Source organism: Aedes albopictus, chromosome 2, assembly GCF_035046485.1.
Source record: "Aedes albopictus strain Foshan chromosome 2, AalbF5, whole genome shotgun sequence".
Lineage (NCBI taxonomy): Eukaryota > Metazoa > Arthropoda > Insecta > Diptera > Culicidae > Aedes > Aedes albopictus.
Genome location: NC_085137.1, coordinates 456,262,685 through 456,282,584, shown reverse-complemented (window position 1 = coordinate 456,282,584; position 19,900 = coordinate 456,262,685). Strand labels below are relative to the sequence as shown.

The 19,900-nt window shown below is 37.1% G+C and overlaps 1 protein-coding gene across 4 annotated transcripts in view; it reads right to left on the bottom strand.

Moving 5' to 3' along the window:
- LOC109398009 (serine/arginine repetitive matrix protein 2) overlaps nucleotides 1–19,900 on the bottom strand; it is a 147,114-nt gene that overhangs the window by 42,661 nt on the left and 84,553 nt on the right. For all 4 annotated transcript variants that reach the window (XM_029877686.2, XM_029877685.2, XM_029877684.2 and 1 more), the window contains 2 exons: nucleotides 2,732–3,139; nucleotides 2,591–2,653 (listed from right to left, as the gene is read on the bottom strand). In XM_029877686.2, coding sequence (XP_029733546.1) covers nucleotides 2,591–2,653; nucleotides 2,732–3,139 — 471 coding nt within the window. The remainder of the gene's footprint in view (nucleotides 1–2,590; nucleotides 2,654–2,731; nucleotides 3,140–19,900) is intronic.

The following is a 19,900-nucleotide window of genomic DNA, read 5'->3' as shown; positions in this document are numbered from 1 at the left end:
GCATATTCATATTCAGCTGCTCGATACTCGTTTGTCAACTGAATGAAAGTCAATGAATATTTGTAAACATCTTACAAAGTGTTAAATTTCTGATAAAATATTAACGTTTCGATTACATTTAACGGTGCTTTACACAGATCTTTTCCCATTTGATTGTTGTGGAGTGTTTTTGGAAGGAATCGTAGCCATAAATGTAGGTTATTATGAAGATGTTTCTCGATCGTCATGACTACGAATTGACTGACTGTGTGAAGAGGGAGAGCGAAAATGAATTTGTTTATTTTGAATATTCTGTGCAGAATCATTCAAATTCGTGCTGTTTTCAGTCAATGACTATGAACATTTTGCACCCTGTCCAGGAGTTCAATCAGTGATTGTAAAGACTATACGATCGTCAAACTCCATAAACTGTTTTAAAATTGGGCTTGGAGACCGTCTGTTCTCTGTGCTGTGGTGGTGTAGTAGTGTTGAGATTTCGGTGAAAATCCTAGGGAAAACTAGAAATTACGTATCCTATAAATAATTTTGAATAAAAACGGGTGGTATCGATTATCTTGACTATTTCGATAATTATTCGATCAATCGATCAAATCATCATCTTGGCTATTTCGACGATAATTTCACAAGAAATATTACGGATTACGAAATCTTTCGAGATTTTTTTTACAAATATTCATGGAAATCTATCCAGAATTCGTTACGAAATTTCTTTGAGGATTTTTTTTTCAAAAATCAATCCATGGTTCTTTCTTAAATTCATTCCGTGACTTCTTTTTGGATTTCTACCGCAACTAGATACTCCTTTAAATTCTTTCATAGTATCCCACCGTAATCTTCCAGCAAGTTCTTCTCTGATTATATAAGAGGTTTTTAGGAAGATTTTCGGAGTTGCTTTTCTGACTTTCTCCAGTTCGCCGAAATTTCAATCAAGCTGTTTTTTACGTATTTTCTCCTTTCGAGATTTGTTCGATGTTCTTTTGGAATTTCTGAGAATTGTTGTTGGGATTTCCACCAGAGCTCTCTTCAGGATTTCTGTCGGAGTTTTTACGGGGTCTCTGCAGGATTACCTCCCGGGATGGTATCCTCTGAGAGAAGCCCAGGAGAAACTTCAAAAGAAATACCGCTAGAACATTAGGCAGTATCCCGGATAAAACTCCTGTGGAAATCTAAGAAGAAACACTAGAAGAAATCTCACGGATTTTTTTTTTTAAGAAATTGCAGAAGAAAATTCTGACGAAATTTGGGATGAACTACTGCAGAAAATTCTTTAAAAAAAATCTTTTGTGAAGCTCTAGTAGACATCCCACTCTTGTAGAAAGTATGGGAGAAATCCCGGGAAGATCTTCTGGGAAAGTCCTAGGAGGAACACCGGAAGAAATCAGGGAAAACCTTCAAGAGGTATCCCGAGAGAAACTCTAGAATAAATTCCGCGACAACATCTGGGATATATCCTATAGATGAAATCCCACGGAACAAATATTTCAGCAGCACATAGGAAGAGCTACGGGAATAGGATCGCTGTGAAAAACGCCAGGGGACATCAGTCGGAATTCAGGATTTCTAGAAGATTCTCGGAAAGAATTGTTCGAATCTTGGAAAATGCTGGTAGGAATCAGCAAGAATCTGAGGGAGGAATTCAAAAAGACATTCCAAAAAGGAAGGCAATCCAAAAGATGTTTCTAAAGAAGTGCCATGGAAAAAAACCATGTAAAGGTGTTCATCATTACGGGAAAAATTATTGTTTTGGCAGGTTGTAGACACTCTGAAAGATCTTTAAAATAATATCAGAAAAGATCCTGGGATGCATATTCTACCTGATTTTATATTTATTTTAAGGAATTCTTGGAGGAAATCCATAAGGAATACTCAGTACAGAGGCTGAATTGCAATTCATGTTGCAATTACATCTTGTATAGTCAGCAGATTTCGTATGCAATGCCATATGACTTCTTCTTCTTCTTCTTTTTCTTCTACGTCCCCACTGAGACTTGACCTGCCTCGTTTCAAATTAGTGTTCCTTGAGCACTTCCACATTTATTAATTGAAGGGCTTTCTTTGCCTGCCATTGCATGAATTCGTATATTATGAGGCAAGTGCAATGATACACTATGCCCAGGGAGTCAAGAAAATTTTACCGACCGGAACTATCGTTTTATATACTACCAGAATCCAAAAACAAGAGTTTAGATCAGTAATTGAGCGATTGAAAGTTTGGACTTATCGTGAGGGCGCATTCCCAGGTGTCATGAAACTTCAAGGAACGTGCGATGAAAACATTTCTGAAATCATCAGATCTGTAAACACAACAATTTCAAAACAATTTCAGGTCGAGCAGTTCATAATATTTGTTAACTGAGATTGATGAAAGTGTATATGCACTTTGTAAGTATTGAACAGACAAATTTACGACAATAACGATAACGGATAGTGATGGTTACACAGTAACAAGTTACCAAAGCGGTAAATACCACTTGTATTGCTTTTTGATCCGTAACAGAGAGAAGAAGAGTGATCAGTTTAAATATCAGAATACGACTATGTGTTGATAATCAACTAAAAGTAGCTTCCTAAAATTATGTCTTCTAATTACCTGTCTTTCTTGTTTTTCTTGGATTTCTTCTTCTTGTCCTTCTTGCGCTCTGGACTGGAGGACCTGCAGAAACAGACGAAAACAATTAGCATTCCATTAGCCAGCGACTAATGCCGTCGGCAATTTTCCGCCAACACTTACGCATCGCGGTTCTTCTTCTTGCGTTTCTTCTTGTCATCCTTGCGCCCACCGTCATCGTCATCATCGTCATCGTCGTCGTCGTCGCCGTTGCCACCGTTCCTATCGTCGCCACGATGATGCTTCCCGCGGCCCGCCTTGCCGTTCGATTCCGACGACTGTTGCTGCTTTTCGGGAGAAGGGGTCCTCACCAGGGCGTAGCGCTTCCGGTTGGCTTTGTCCGCTTCGCGGGCCCGTTCCCGCTCGGCCAGATCCTTCTGTGCGGCCTCCGACTTGGCCAGGTCCTCCTTGGCCTTGCGGTCCTGATCGAAGCTGGTGCCCTCGACAAAGTACTCCGAAATGCCGAACGCCTCGCGCAGTTTGGCGTTCTTCTCCTGCTGGGCCTGGGCGATGTGGTGGGTCTCGCGGACACTGCAATGGAATGAGGAGAGGGAAGATGGGGTACCAATTAAAATTTGCTTCTCAAGTCAACATTAAATGTTCTTTGTACATAATGTTCATAATATAACTATTTTTCATTATGCAACTGATTTCAATTGCATAATGAACCGGTACGTAAAAACTGGTTATAGTGATATTTTTCAGCACGAGTCGTACATTTATCCAACGAGGCTTACCTATTTTTTTCATTATGCAACTCATTTCAGTAGCATAATGAAACGGTGCGGAAAAGTAGGTCATTATGAATTAATGTAAATAATGTAAAAATAAATTGAAATAAGTAGAATAAAATAGAAATTATGATACTTAATTGCAAAAAATAGTTTTATGCAATTCAGTATCATAATTTATATTTTATCTAACTCATTTTGTTATCAAAATTACATACAGTCAGGTCTTTTTTTACGCGGTTTTCATTTACGCGGCCGCGTAAATGAAAACTCCATATAAAAAAAAATTTCATCGTCTTATTTTTGCATGATTCGTCGAGAAATGGTGAGACTTTTTTTACGCGGTTTTTCGAATTTTGAACTGAGTTTTTTTTTTACGCGGTACGTATCCCCCGCGTAAAAAAAAACCTGACTGTATTGTTCCGAACTGGTTCATTATACAACTCAAATAAGTTGTATAATTAAAAAACATTGTATGACATATGTTGTATGTTACTTCTTACAAAACTCGATTTTTTCAGTACTCTTCGTATTTATTAAACTCGGCAAGCCTTGTTCGATAAATGTACGACTCGTGCTGAAAAAAAAAAACAACTTTTTGCAACTCGTCACATATATAACTTTTTTGGACACAAAACTGAATTATTCTCACTAATTAAGAATAATGCATGTTGTTGATGAGATCCCGGAATCGACCGAATTGGCAAGGCATACACGGTAAGTTGAGCTAGGAGCAAAAACTTCCCAAAAGATAACGACCAGACACGCAATCCGATAGTTTCGATTCGTTTCAGAGCTTTATTTAGATGGGAAGCACAATTGCCCGTGTGTAGGCGAAACGCTTTCTTTGATGGTGATGTAGACAAATTGCCCCAAATTTCATTTGGCAATGGCAGCTATACCTCTGCCTGCATTCGCTTCACTTCTGTGTGTGTGCTGCTGGTGAGTTATGGCTGTTTTGCATTTCCCGTGAACCAAGCCATCATCGACATCATCATCATCCGACCAAGGAGTTCAGAAAGGACGAAACCTAGGCTTTCATTATCGTTCAGTTCAACATCGTTCGGTCGGTTGGCTTCCGTTTGTGGTTGATTGAATGAATTTGCAATTGGTAAATGGAAAGAAAAACGATGTGGCTTTTCCATGCATGTTATGTGTAGTGTATCTATCTCTAACTATATTCATTTGCAATTTCGCGTGTTTATATGGACCATGGGAACCTCGATTAATGGATAGTGACTATAGAGCGATTCCAAGCAACAGCATCAAAATTAAGGAAAATTTTTAATTCATGATTTTCTATTGAACTGAAACTTTGCACAGTTTTTCAGTTCCATCTAAATCGCCATTTTTCGATATCAAATTTTTATTTAGAGCCACGACTAACTTTTCAAAAGGGTGTATGTGAAAATGGTTCAAAAATATTCAAAAATATGCACAGCAAAAACGGATTGTTCGATTGTTATGAATTTTTCAGCAAAGTTAGATAGCTAAATGGTGATTTCTAAGAAAATATACACTGTGAAAAAAAATCTATTTTATCATTGAAAAACATCATTTTTGTCACAAAAACTCAAATATCTCAAAACCCTATCTTTTTACCAACTTGAATTTTTTAGGGAAAACGGTCCATTGTATTAGCAATCTACCATAAAAATTTGGTGATGGTAAACTAATAAACAAAAAAGTTATAACATTTCAAAAATTTCACAATTTTTACATTTAGTAAAAAAAATTTTTCTGTGTAAATTATTTCGGCCGGAAATCGCGATTTGATGCTGATTTTATTGTTCAGCAAAGTTAGATAACTAAATGGCGATTCCTAAGAAAATATACACTGTGAAAAAAATCTTTTTTAACATTAAAAAATATCATTTTTGTCACAAAAACTCAAATATCTCAAAACCCTATCTTTTTACCAACGTAATTTTTTAGAGAAAACAATCCATTGTATTAACAATCTACCATGAAAATAAACAAAAAAGTTATGACAATTCAAACATTTCACAATTTTCACATTTAGTAATAATTTTTTTTAGTGTAAATTATTTCGGCCGGAAATTGAAGTTTGATGCTGATTTTATTGTTAATGGCCTTGCGTGAGTAAAACAAGTTGTTTTTATTATATATTATATATACATATAATATAATATACTATGTACCGTAATGTTCCGATTTTACACGCCCTCCGCGCATTAGTCGTTTGTTCATTAATTTGCTGTTACATTTGAGGACAAGTGTTTTCCCTCTTCTTCAAGATGAATGTTGAAAGCGTGTTTTTTTGTTGAAATGGGTATAGATGTTGAAGAATATTACAGGGCATATTTGAAAAGGGGCGTAATTAAATTGTTTAAACAGATGTCGCTGATGGCAATTTCTCAGTTGTTGTCGTTTTCGAACTTCCTGCGCCCTGCTTTACCGATGATATACAGATGGCTCGTTTGTCAAATTCTAGACGGCAGGACGTGCAAATGCGTAATTTTGTACACAATGTGGACATTTGGGCATAACCAGTCTCTTTCAGTTTATCTATGGTGCTTTCGGTGAGATTTCGTAACTCTTTTGAACATTTTTTTTCATCAAACGGTCTACAAGAGAGCGTTGAGTTGAAGACCTTTGAGAAAGCGACTGTTCATCTTGTTCGTTAGATTATAATAAACAAAATCACTTATTAATTTTAACTTACTTGTTTGGTGTTGGTGGCTGAAGAAAAAAAATACTATACAATTTTTAATATTCATAGCGGTAGTATTTTTTTGTTTTTTTCGTGAGCATTGTCAGGTATGTATACAGACAAACAAACGTAACACTGGCGAAATTTTCATTGACCACGCCTTCAACGATCATTTTGAATCTTGGTTGTGGCTTTCATAACAAGAAGAGCGCCCATCGTTTTTCTTTGCGTTTGACGTTTCACACTAGCGCCTTCTGATGACGATATTGCACAACGCAGTGTTTCGTGAAACATTTCCACCAGGTGGTGATAGTGTGAACTGGGCGATGAATTTTCACTAAAATTGTTCTAGGCGTTTCGTCTGTTTGTCTGTGGTATGTACCTCTTATGCATTTGTTGTTGTTGAAGTTACTCGCATTCTTCCGATCATAAAGTCTGTTCTCTACACACTTAATTTTGATTACCGAGTTCGGTAATTTTTTGACGAGATTAAAACTGCTGAGCACCGAACTCGTTCAGCAAAAATGCATTGTTTACCTTTTCCATACGATTTTGACAGTTGTTTTACTGAGCCTCAGTAAAATCGATTACCGAAACTACCGAGATCGTACTGCTGTTATAATCTCGTCAAAAAAGTACCGAACAGACAATTCAGAAATAAGTGTGTAAGAGGGATTTTTTTGCGGATAAACTAGACGTATACGCGTATAAAAAAACTTTTATTATTCAGCTTTTGTCTTAAAAATAAATTCAATTCCATTTTTCTTATAATCAACAGCTTTTCAACACTATCAAGGGATTTTTTCACCAGTCACGTACAATAAAAAGTATGACAATCTCAATATTTTTGATCACAACACTGGATCGCGTCTAAGTTTCAAATAGATACTATAGTAATTACGAATAATCAAACTAAAGTATCATGAAAACAACTTGTTTAATTCAGGCGGTAGCCTTTACAATAAAATCAGCATCAAAATATAATTCTCGAAATAATTTACACAGAAAAAAAATTTTTTTTGTTACTAAATGTAAAAATTGTGAAATGTTTGAAATGTCATAACTTTTTTGTTTATCAGTTTACCATCACCAAAATTTTATGGTAGATAGCTGATATAATGGGCCATTTCCCCTAAAAAATTGAAGTTGGTAAAAAGATAGGGTTTTGAGATATTTGAGTTTTTGTGACAAATATCATATTTTTTCAAAGTAGAAAAAGAAATTTATTACAGTGTATATTTTCTAAGGAATCATCATTTAGTTATCTAACTTTGCTGAAAAATTTATAACAATCGAACAATCCGTTTTTGCTGTACAGCTTTTAGAATATTTTAGAACTATTTTCGCATACACCCTTTTGAAAAGTTAGTCGTGAGTGAATATGAAGGTTTAATATCAAAAAATGGCGATTTATATGAAATTGAAAAACTGTGCAAAGTTTCAGATATTTTTGAAATGGTCGCTCAGGATCGACTGACATGACTCCGTGGAATTCCTCTATACAGGTAGTTGATCTGATTGGAAGCACGATGGTTAAACGTGCGGGTTGTACATAAATCTATGACAAATGCAATTTGTGTTTCAACTTTGGGTTCTGTTATAAAGATCGATTTTGTCGTGATTTATAGCAGACTAGTATATTGAACTTCTAAATTTAGTCCCGCGAGAAACTTCTAGAGAAATTTTTGATAATTGAATTTTATTGGCTTTTCTCGGTGAACTTAAAAGTAGGGTGGGCGGGGCAAGATGGGTCGCATAAGGATGGATCACCATAACTTTGTAAATACAAATCGTATTGGTTTGTATTCGTCCGCTACTCTTTAATACACTAGTTAGCTATGCAAAAAGTCGATAAAAAGTTCATTAAATACAAAATATGATGTTAAACGAGCAGTTTTAAAAAGTGATCGATTTGCACCGTGAAAAAAGTGCGGGGCAAGATGGGTCACCTTTTAGGTAATTTACATTTTCTCAACGAAAAACGTCAAAATATAAGATTTGTTCCGCATTCATATATGCTCCATATCCATACTGAGTAAACAAGAGCTACTAGTAAACATTTTATAAATTTATTTGGAATATAAAACACTTTACAATTTGAGTAGTCCTAAGGCGACTTGAAAATCGATGTTTTCACTAAAAAAATATCATAATTTTATGTTATAATTTTGAGTGTTCATTTCGCTTGATTGAAGTCATTTATGAGATAGTCTTGTACCTAATAAAAAAAAAATAACTTTTGAATGCTCCAAAAATACGTTCAAAATTGAAGGTGACCCATCTTGCCCCGCGGCCGTTTATATGGAGATTATATGGAATGTATCGCATAAGAAAAATGGCTAAAAACCATTTTATTTTTTATTTCCAATGAGAGTGAATAATTTTTCAATCAATGCCCCAAACTTTTGTATATTCATGCTGGTCATCTAACAAAATTATCAATATAAACAAAACATGAGTAATGGGCCCAAAAATGGCACTGACCCATCTTGCCCCGCGACCCATCTTGCCCCGCCCCACCCTACTCAGAAAAGGAGGGAGTAACGAAAGTAATGAAAGAAACGGTGGATAGAAACGCAAATGTGCGACGAGAGAAATTGCATAGAATTCAAAAATTAACAGAGCGCCATAATTGCACAACACAATCATAAAGACGACCTTCTTGCCTAACGTCCTTGTTTTGAACGGCTAGGTATTAGTGGCAGAGTTTAAAATTTTCATTTTCAGTGAGTGAAATTCAACGTGAATTTTGAAGATTCTCAACTGAGAGATCAAAATAAAATTCATTTTGGTGAATGAATTTTCTCACTTATTCATTCATTTTTCTGTCACTGATAATTTTCACTGAGAAATATAACCTGACCGTAACTCCCGATTATTCTTCCAATCACCTCAAAACTTGTGTATAGTAGTTAATTACACTACTAATTAACTGCTCTATTTGTCCATTAAGTCGGATTTTGCGTCTGTTAACAGAAATTGGACATTTTACGACGTGCGAAAAAATATTCGTGACAGAGAATTGAATGAAAAAAGAGAGGCATTCAGCTGACAATGAATGTGGCCAAACACGAATGAAAAAATGAGAATGTCAATCTTCACTTTCAGCCTTCGATTTTTTTACAAACTGACTAGTAGTTCGATGATGACTACTAGCCCGAAACAGGCAAAAAGATCGTGGTTGTGATCTGTTAAATGTTGTTCGGCTTTGCTTTCAGTTCTATCGATCGGTGACACTCTTGTTCAGAGATTCATGTCGAGCAAAGATTACTTATTTGATTTTTTCGCGCTTGCATCTCGCATGCTCCTATGGACTTATCCACCGATGAACCGAATTCATCGCGGTCCGAGAATTTTGACACTAGAGCGGGGCTGTTTCCAATCAGAATTGGACGATTCTGATTGGAACAGACCCCGCTCTAGTGTCAAAATTCTCGGACCGCGATGAATTCGGTTCATCGGTGGATAAGTCCATTGTGCCCAAATGATCTTATTCGAACCGAGTTTCGTTCAAGTGAACCGAGTAAAATCCTATTGGCAAGTGTTTCGGATCAGTACGAGCAGCAATCGCAGCTTTAAGGACAAACGTCTTGAAATCCCGCTTCAACAGTGCATCACAACTTCAAACGCACAAATCTCAAGAAGCAAACTTCACACAACAGTGCATTTCATTATTCTGTTCTTGCTCACTCGTAATAAGCTTAAAATAAGAAGATCAAGTGCGCTGGTTTTGTTTACGAAGAGATTTGTGCCCTCAAAATCGTGAGTAGGTGCCAAAGTTAGTTTTTTTTTTGTTTTTATTAATGTGTATTTTAACTTTTAAATGCTAATTCTACACTCTGCCAAAGTTGGCCATTGTGGCGGCCGTTTTGGGATTCTAATAAGTGATGCTGGGTCATTAAATAGGCCGAATGGTCATCAGGACGAATTGAAAGTCAGCCGTTGTTTTTACCTTTTCCAACAATTTTTGCCAAAAACTAGTTTAACAATGAAACTAGAAAGAATAGCCTATGTTTTAAAGAAGGAAAAATTTATAAATTGAATATCAGCAGTTTCAGCGCCAAAAACTATTTTAGCAATGATACTAGAAAGAACAGCCTATATTTAAAAGAAGGAAAAATTCATGGGTAAAATATCAGTAGATTCAGCATCAATAAAATATCTTTGTGCCTGTCACACGATACACACATGCAAAATGGTCATTAGCAGAGGAAGCTCTCAGTTAATAACTGTGGAAGTGTTCATAGAACACTAAGCTGAGAAGCAGGCTTTGTCTCAGTGGGGACGTAACGGCAAGAAGAAGACCCAATGACCATTCGGCCTGATGACCATTCGGCCTAATGACCATTCGTCCTAATGACCTTCGGCCGAATGGTCTGACACCCTATAAGTCTGTCCTTAACCCTATCCCGCCTATGACTTCTTATAGTGTTTAAAAATAGTTTTTATTATTTTTCCTCAAAATGGTAGAACAAAATCTTATTTTCTATGCCAAAATTATCGTTTAAGGCTATTACAACTCAAATATGAGGTGGTGCTCTGGAGCACCACCAGGCATTTGGAGAATTTATTTCATGATTTTTTCCGTTAAAAATGGTCAAAGCACAGGATGCTTCATTTGACAATCCACGAAAATCACTTTCCGAACCAGTTTTATACAAATTCATTACAATTCGAAACAAGTTGTTCTCAGAAACTTTGAACTTTTATGCCACCAGAATTCTAGAATGGGATGCAAACAATGATTACATTGGAAAATTACGACTTAAGGGCAAAGTCTTCGGTATACCAATCCGTGTGGTCAATTAATGATTTTTTAATGAAACTCAACGTACATATGTACAGATGGAAATATTATTAGTAAAATTGCGAAAAAATCCACAGCTCAGGTGAGATTTGAACTCACGACCCTTATACGCTAGACAAGTGCTTTTCCAACTAAGCTACCGAGCCAATTAATGACACGGCATTTTGGTTGGTACAAGGTAATTCCAATCTCATCGATCATGCTTCATCTTTCCCTTAAATTTCACCGCAAATATATCCATCTCTTATGTACACATGCATGAAGAGCGATGCGATTTATTTACTGTTGAAACTGTTTGCCTAACTTTCAGGCGTCTCTTCATCACCGACTGTGGTGAGGAAGAACAATTGAAACCTGGTAGGCGACCAACGTGTCGTCCGCACTCTTTCATATACGACAGATTACTACAGAAGAGGTAGAAGCTCGAATATGACTTAAGGGCAAAGTCTTCGGTATACCAATCCATGTGGTCAATTAATGATTTTTAATGAAACTCAACGTACATATGTACAGATGGAAATATTATTAGTAAAATTGCGAAAAAATCCACAGCTCAGGTGAGATTTGAACTCACGACCCTTATACGCTAGACAAGTGCTTTTCCAACTAAGCTACCGAGCCAATTAATGACACGGCATTTTGGTTGGTACAAGGTAATTCCAATCTCATCGATCATGCTTCATCTTTCCCTTAAATTTCACCGCAAATATATCCATCTCTTATGTACACATGCATGAAGAGCGATGCGATTTATTTACTGTTGAAACTGTTTGCCTAACTTTCAGGCGTCTCTTCATCACCGACTGTGGTGAGGAAGAACAATTGAAACCTGGTAGGCGACCAACGTGTCGTTCGCACTCTTTCATATACGACAGATTACTACAGAAGAGGTAGAAGCTCGAATATGACTTAAGGGCAAAGTCTTCGGTATACCAATCCGTGTGGTCAATTAATGATTTTTAATGAAACTCAACGTACATATGTACATCGCTCTTCATGCATGTGTACATAAGAGATGGATATATTTGCGGTGAAATTTAAGGGAAAGATGAAGCATGATCGATGAGATTGGAATTACCTTGTACCAACCAAAATGCCGTGTCATTAATTGGCTCGGTAGCTTAGTTGGAAAAGCACTTGTCTAGCGTATAAGGGTCGTGAGTTCAAATCTCACCTGAGCTGTGGATTTTTTCGCAATTTTACTAATAATATTTCCATCTGTACATATGTACGTTGAGTTTCATTAAAAATCATTAATTGACCACACGGATTGGTATACCGAAGACTTTGCCCTTAAGTCATATTCGAGCTTCTACCTCTTCTGTAGTAATCTGTCGTATATGAAAGAGTGCGAACGACACGTTGGTCGCCTACCAGGTTTCAATTGTTCTTCCTCACCACCAGTGTACGCAGAATATGCCACCGCAAGCGAAAAATAGGCAACAAAGTAGGCACGGCAACAACGCTTTGTTTTTTCGTTAGCAGATAATGACAAAATCGCTCCCGAGTTTGTTCACAACAAAAACGGTAGGAATATTTGTCTCGTTCTATTCACATCGTGATTTTCGCATTGTTTTACAACTAAAACTCAACTCTGAGGTTTGCAAGAGTCTTACTTCGTCCAAATGCCTATCAATTCGATAATGTGGGTCGAAAATTTCAGCAGAAAAGCCGGAATATCAGCACATGCACGGCAAGCGATGTTTGTTTTATTGCTCTCATCGCCTGACATGCGTTTGTTGCGGGGCGCCTTTGTTACCAACATGCACCGCTTAGGACAAAGCGTTTGTTTTTCGGCGTGATCCGTTTTTCGTACCCTGCTCACCACAGTCGGTGATGAAGAGACGCCTGAAAGTTAGGCAAACAGTTTCAACAGTAAATAAATCGCATCGCTCTTCATGCATGTGTACATAAGAGATGGATATATTTGCGGTGAAATTTAAGGGAAAGATGAAGCATGATCGATGAGATTGGAATTACCTTGTACCAACCAAAATGCCGTGTCATTAATTGGCTCGGTAGCTTAGTTGGAAAAGCACTTGTCTAGCGTATAAGGGTCGTGAGTTCAAATCTCACCTGAGCTGTGGATTTTTTCGCAATTTTACTAATAATATTTCCATCTGTACATATGTACGTTGAGTTTCATTGGAAAATTGCTTATTTTTTGCACGCCATGTGCCCAGTGGTGCATATATGCACCATTCATATTGTATTATATTAAGGGTTTAAATGCATATTTCAGTTCTTTTCAACGTATGACTACACAAATAAATAGTAAATCTGTTAGGGAACTGTTTTTATTTCAACCCATGAGGATAACTATGCCATTAATTAAGATGTCAAAGTTTGTCATTATTTTTTTGGCAAAAAAATAGCTTTTCGTGAAAACTTTTTTTGACAAAAACATTAAATTTGTATGCGCATACTTAGCGTAATGCCTTTAGATAGAGAACAACATGTGAAATCATGATTTACAATTAAAAACATTCAAAAACCTTCATTAGTTTCAGAGATACAATGGTTGAAAGTTATGGTGCTCTACAGACACCATGGGCGGGAAAGGGTTGAAGCTGTAAATACTAAATCATTTATTTTACGATCAATTAGGTATAAGTGCATGATTCTACTCACATATTCGTACATTTCTCGTCGACTAAACTGACCGTACAACCGTCCTGCATGACATTGCATGAACTTTCTAATTTTTCCTATGTTCTGTTATTTCATTTCACTCGATTTCGTTTGAATTTAGTTTTAATGTAGGTTAAATTACCTTTAGACTTTTAGTTCTCACCTTCGAACAATAGGACGTATGATGCCGAAAAAATAGCTCTAAGTCTATAACAAATTTCGTGTTAGAATAAGTATAATAGTAATTTAAGAGCAATAAAGAATTCACCTAGTCAACTAGTTTTCTATTTCAGGCCAATTCACAAAGGCATTTAAACAAATCAACAAACTTGAGCAGCAAATACTCTTCTCTACACTACTTCGTTATGTATCGTTCGAGTATGGTTAAAATCTGCCTACTCATTATTATTGACGTTTTTTCCGCTGAACGTCAAACGGGCAAATGACGGGTGATACGGAACTCACCAAAGACGTTACTTGTATTTGCCTGCCCTGTGGTTCCTTTACAGTAAGAAAGAATGAAAGTTTCCGGTGGTATTCCTAGAAGACTTTCCGACGAAACTCCTGCGGGAATTGCCAGTAAAACTTCTAGAGGTATTCGTCAGTGAAAGTACTAGGAGAGTGCCTGGAGAAACTCCTAAAGTAATTCCAGGTGGAACTCCTAGATGGATTCTATGCAATTTTGAAGAAATTTTGTATTGAACTACTAGAGGAATCTCTGGTCAACTTTCTAGAGGGATTCTCGGTAAAACTTCTAGAAAAAAAATCCAGGGAAACATCTACAGATCATAAAGTTGGTCGCAGTGATTTGATACTCAACAGAAATGGTTGAAACGATGCGGGAGTTCACACTAGAATTTATGGACAAATATTTGATGACATTCCTTCGGGGACTTTGAAAAGATTTTTTTGGTGATATACCTAGAGGAATTCCCGGTGTAACTCTCTCGCAAACTTCAGTGGAATTTCTCGGCAGAATTTTTACAAGAATTTCCATTTGCACTCCTAGAGAAATTCTCGGTGTTACTCCGAGAGGAATTAACGGTAGCATCATCGGAGAATTCTTCGGTTGAACTCCTAGAGGATTTTCCTGTGGATTTCCAGGTAAAATCATAAAAATTTTTGTAGAGGAACTCCTAGGAAAGTTCCCAGCGATACTTCTAAATAATTTTTGGGAACGTTAACCTGATTTTTTTAAGAAGAACCCTAGAGGAATTAACAATGGAACTCATTGAGGTGTTCCTGATGGAACTTGTAAAGGTGCATTCGAAAGATTTCCTTACAGAATTTGCGATGAAATTCTTGACCGAGCTCCCAGCTGAAATTCTAAAGGATATTCCGGTGGAACTATAGCGGAAATTCGTGTTGAAGCTTCTAAAGGAATTTCCGAACTTCTAGAGCAATTCTCGGTAAAGCTCCTGCGGTTTTTTTGTGGTGGTACTTCTTCAGGAATTTCCGGTGAAACTCCCTGAGAAATCCCTAGTGGAGCTACTAGAAGAGCACCCCGGTTAACCAGGGAGAGATTTTCGCGATGTCGATCAATATTGATTTGTTTTGAAACGATGGCGATCGTTATCGACAGATAAATAACTATGAAGAAAATCTGAATTTGGTTGATAGGGACCTGGTAGAACTCTTGCAGGCATCCGTGATGGAACTACCAGAGAAATTTCCGGTGGAACTTCTAGTAAAATTCTTAGTGAAACTACTAGAGAAAAAACCGGTGAAGCTTCTATAGGAATTTCCAGTGGAACTTCTAGGGAAGTTCCTGATAAGAATAATAGAAAATACCCGGTAGAACTTCTCCAGTGGAACTCCTACATAAATTTCTAGCGGAACTCATGTGGGAATTTTCAATGGTATATCTACACAAATTGTTAACAATTTCTTCTGGAACCCCTTCGGTAATTGCTGTCGGAACTTCAGGAGAAGTTCTGGGGTGAATACCTAGAGAAATAAGCGGAGGAATTCGTTGAAGAATTCTCAGTGAAATTAAAACAAAAATATCTTAGTGAAACTCCTAAACAAATCCAAGAAGGAATTCTGCTTAGAGTAAAGTGGGGCAAAAGTTCGAGTGGGGCAAGAGTTTCTTTTGAAGTTTTTGAGCTTAATTCAAATTATATCTTTCGGGTGTCAAGGTTGTTCGAAGCCTTTTTGAAAAAGAGTCTTTCACTCCAAAAATTATGAAAATTGATCAATATTTCGAAACGTTATGACAAAATGTTGTTTTTTGATCAAAAAATTGTAATATGCAATGTTCCTTCCAACGCATGGAATGGAATTGTAATGAAATCGAATACGATATTTTATTTTGGGGCGTAATCAGGTATATTTTGGAGATGCTTCAGCATGTAAAAGTTTTTGCAAAAAAGATTTGGAAATTATATTTTACACATAGTGGGGCAAAAGTTCGAATTGTGGGGCAAGAGTTCGAGTCATGTGGCAACTTTAGGTAAAACCCCAAAATTCTGCAAAATTTACATATTATCTCTAAAAATGATGGAATTAGTGAGAAAATTCGATCAAAGTTGAAAAAAAAGTTGTTTTATCTGAATTTGGCGTAAAACTACTAATTTTTGTTGAAGTAAATCTAACCCTGATTTGGGTAAAATCCAGATCAAACTTTAAAGTGTGTTCCAGTTCCAACATCACATATTAATTGGTTTTAGGCATTCCAATTACCAAAGTGTCGAAATAGTGTGCTACGGTTAGCGAAATACCACAAACACTAGATTCGAACTTTTGCCCCAGTGGTGGGGCAAGAGTTCGAATTAGACACACACATACAAAAAGTGTTGTAACTCAAAATTAAAAAGACATTCGGCATAACTTTGTTCGCCAAAATTTTAGCTCATGGATGGTAGAATCACCACACGGTGTTTATTTATTTCTATCTGCTTCGATTTCTTGAAAAAATTTAAATTTTCAACTAGGGTCGAACTTTTGCCCCACCTTACTCTAGAGGTTTTTCGCGGTGTAGTTCTAGAGAAATTAGTTTATGAAACTTCTGAATTTCTAATGAAACTTTTGGAGAATAATTCACAGTGAAACGCTCACATACATTTCCTGTTGAACTTTTGCCGAGCTCCAGGGGCATAATCGATGAAACTCCAGGAGAATAGTTCTCTGGAACTCTTACATCATTTTCCAGTAAAATTCTTGCGAGTATTAAGAAAGCAACAACGGCAGGTATATCGATCAAACTCTTGTGGAGATCTTCGGTGGAACTCGTGATCTCATATAAAAGTTGCTGGTTAAACATCTACGGGTATTCAGAGTTTCAGAGCTACTAAAGGAATTTCTAATGATACATCTAGAGGAATTCTAGGTGGAACTTCTGAGGGAATTTTCGTTAGAAGTTCTAGGTAGAGTATGAGAATTCCTGATGGCATTACTGGAGAAATTCACCGTGTCACGTCTTGAAGGTTCCCCAGTGGAACTTCTTCGAGAATTCCGGATGATCTTCTTCTTTATGGCTCGACGTTCTCACTTGCATTTATCCTGCCCTGCCTATCTTCAACTTAGTGTTCTTTGAGCACTCCCACAGTTAGTAATTGATGGGTTTCCTTTGCCTGTCATTGCATGAATTTGTATATTGTGAGGCAAGTACAATGATACATTATTCCCACGGAGTCGAGTAAATTTTCCCGACCGGAATGGAAATCGAACCCGCCGTCTCCGGATTGGCGATCCATAGCCCTAACCACTAGGCTAATTAGAGACCCTGGTGATATTCATGACGAAATTCCTAGAGCAATTTTTGTTACAACTTTTAGCGGAATTCTCGGTGGAACATCTAGAGGAATCATCAATGGAGCTACTGAGGGAATTTGCGGTGGTACATTTGGAACTCCTAGAGGATTCTATGGCGGAGCTCCTTGAGGAGTTTCCAATAGAACTCTTAAATGAATTTGCTGTGCCTAACAAACTCTCAGCGAAAATCCTACAGAAGTTTTACCGGTAATTTATTTAGTAGTACTACCGTATTTTTTTCTCCACCGGAAACTCCTTTCAGTATTTGGAAGTTCCATCGGAAAATCTTGTAGAAATTTCATCGAAAATTGGTCTAGGAGTTTCAACAGGAAAATTCGGAAAATTATGTAGGAGTTCCACCGGGAACAAGGATGGAAATCTAGTGATCATGATAAGATCTCGAATGTGTCGCGTTGAAGGGTATCGCGCGACGATAGAATTTGGAACTGTTTGGAAGTGCATACATGGTATGACAAGTTTACGGTGCGTGGGTGTCGGCATCATGCTATTGCAAGAGCAACGGCTTTCTTGGTCTGCTCGTATCCTGTATCATTTGTCGCTAGAAGTGATTTTCTTCCATCATTGACCGAGAACCTTTCTAGGAGTTCCACCGAAAGTTCCATTAGAAACTTCATTACGAACTCGAGGGACAGCTACACGTTTTTTCGGTGAAAGATAAGTTCTTGGTAGAATTTATAGAGAAATACGCAGTGGAACTTATTGAGACAGAGAGACGAACCAGCCAAGGGCTGAAAGTCTCTTTAATAAAGACAAATCCATCAATCAATATTGAGACATTCTCGGTGAAATCCAAACAAAAATTCCCGGTGGAGTTTCTCCATGAGAACTAATCGGTGGAACTTTTAGACAAATTCTCTTTGCAACACCTAGAGTAATCCTTGAATGAACTCCTAGATAAATTTCTGGTGGAACTGTTAGAGGAGCTTCCAGTTCAACTCCTAGAGGAACTACCGGTGGAAATCCAAGAGGAATTTCCAACGGAATTCCTGGAAAAACTGCCTAGTTTGTGGAAGTTTTCTATAGTTTTATTATTGGTTTAAAAAAAAGTATCACAGTCACGAAAAATCATGAAGCTTCGGCCATCGAAGGCCTAGTTTTGAAGTAAAAATCAGCTAGCAACACAATAAGGTTTTTCCGGTAGTCACTCCGTTGACCATGTAGAACCAGTATGATTGTTTATTTATTCGCATATCATAAAATTCGATACTGATTGAACTACGTAGTGGACTGAAAACTTTTAAAAGTTCATTGAAGTTATCTAACTAACCACCTTCTGGGATCCCTGGAATCGATTCCGTAAAGATCTGACCAAACCTAAAAATAATCCTGGATAATATGTTTCCCATTTCAGGGAAGTGTTCAGAAAAGTTACGCAAAATAATCCATGCAGTGCATAACATTTGTTGATTTTCAAGCACTAGCAACGTTGAAAACTAACATTTCGGATGTTCCGGATTTCCGGAACCGGTGCTGAATAATTAGTGAGTACTAATGTGTCTAACCAAAACCCGCGTGAATACCTTCCAAACGATACTTGAACGGTCCCGGTCTTGTTTGGTTGCAATCAAAGATATAGACTGAACTTGATTGACCGCCCGTAGATGCTACTCCAGAATCGCCAGACCAGGTACACTCACACAAGGAACCAATGAGATATCTGCCGGAGACTAGCAGACATATTCAGTGTGTGAGCGTTGGTGATCTTCTATTCTTACGCGATAATGGCGCCAGCCACGTCAGGTTGAAATTGTTTGTATCCACAGCAGACCGAATATACCTCTGCGTCGGCACAAATTATGCGGATGTCAGAGTGTTGGTGGGATGTGGTTGGCAGAGGGTTCACACATTGGTGCGTGGATGCCAGGCGTAAGGTGAAAGATTTGTGTAATTAGATAGTAAATGTTCTATTTACCCTAATTTTTATGTGAATATCTCCCAAATTGAGCAACATTTTAGATTATTTCTTCAGAGAAGATGTTCTTCACTTCCATACCTTGTTCATAATGTATAATATAATTGGTGTCTGGTTCACTAGGTGGCGTAAACGATGCGGTAAAAATATCATATTGTTACGATCTATGATTTCCATTTCCAATGCGAAACAAATTTATTTCCTTGGCAATCTTGACAATGGTTAATAATTTATAGTTCATGTCAATCAATTTCAATCAAATTCGGCATACACATTTCTTAGATTGTCGAGATGGTTATTGGGGTATAGGAATTCAAGATGATGGTTTAGGTTTCAAGATGGCTGCCAAAACTTTAGAATGAATGCTATTTAACTGTAATGCGGCTTCGTATACTGTGCATTATGGGTATCTATCGATAGCGTATGATGAGTAGAACTCAAAAATAAATATTCGATGCCATTTTGAAAACCAAGATGGCGGACCTCATCCAAGATCCAAGGCGGCTACGGAATGGTAGTTTGAGCTATGATACCATGCAATATGGATATTTTTCGATCCGGCTTGATGAGAAAAGTAAAAAATCGATATAAACGTTAATCGTTATTTTTATGCATGCTTATATATTTGTCTATTTGTATATTTATATGTTTGTACAGGGGATAGACAAAATGATCGGGACAGGCAAAATTTTCACTTCTCAAAAAAATTTCAAAAAGCTGTAATTTTTCGATAAGTGCATCAATTATTCTCAAATTTTCACTG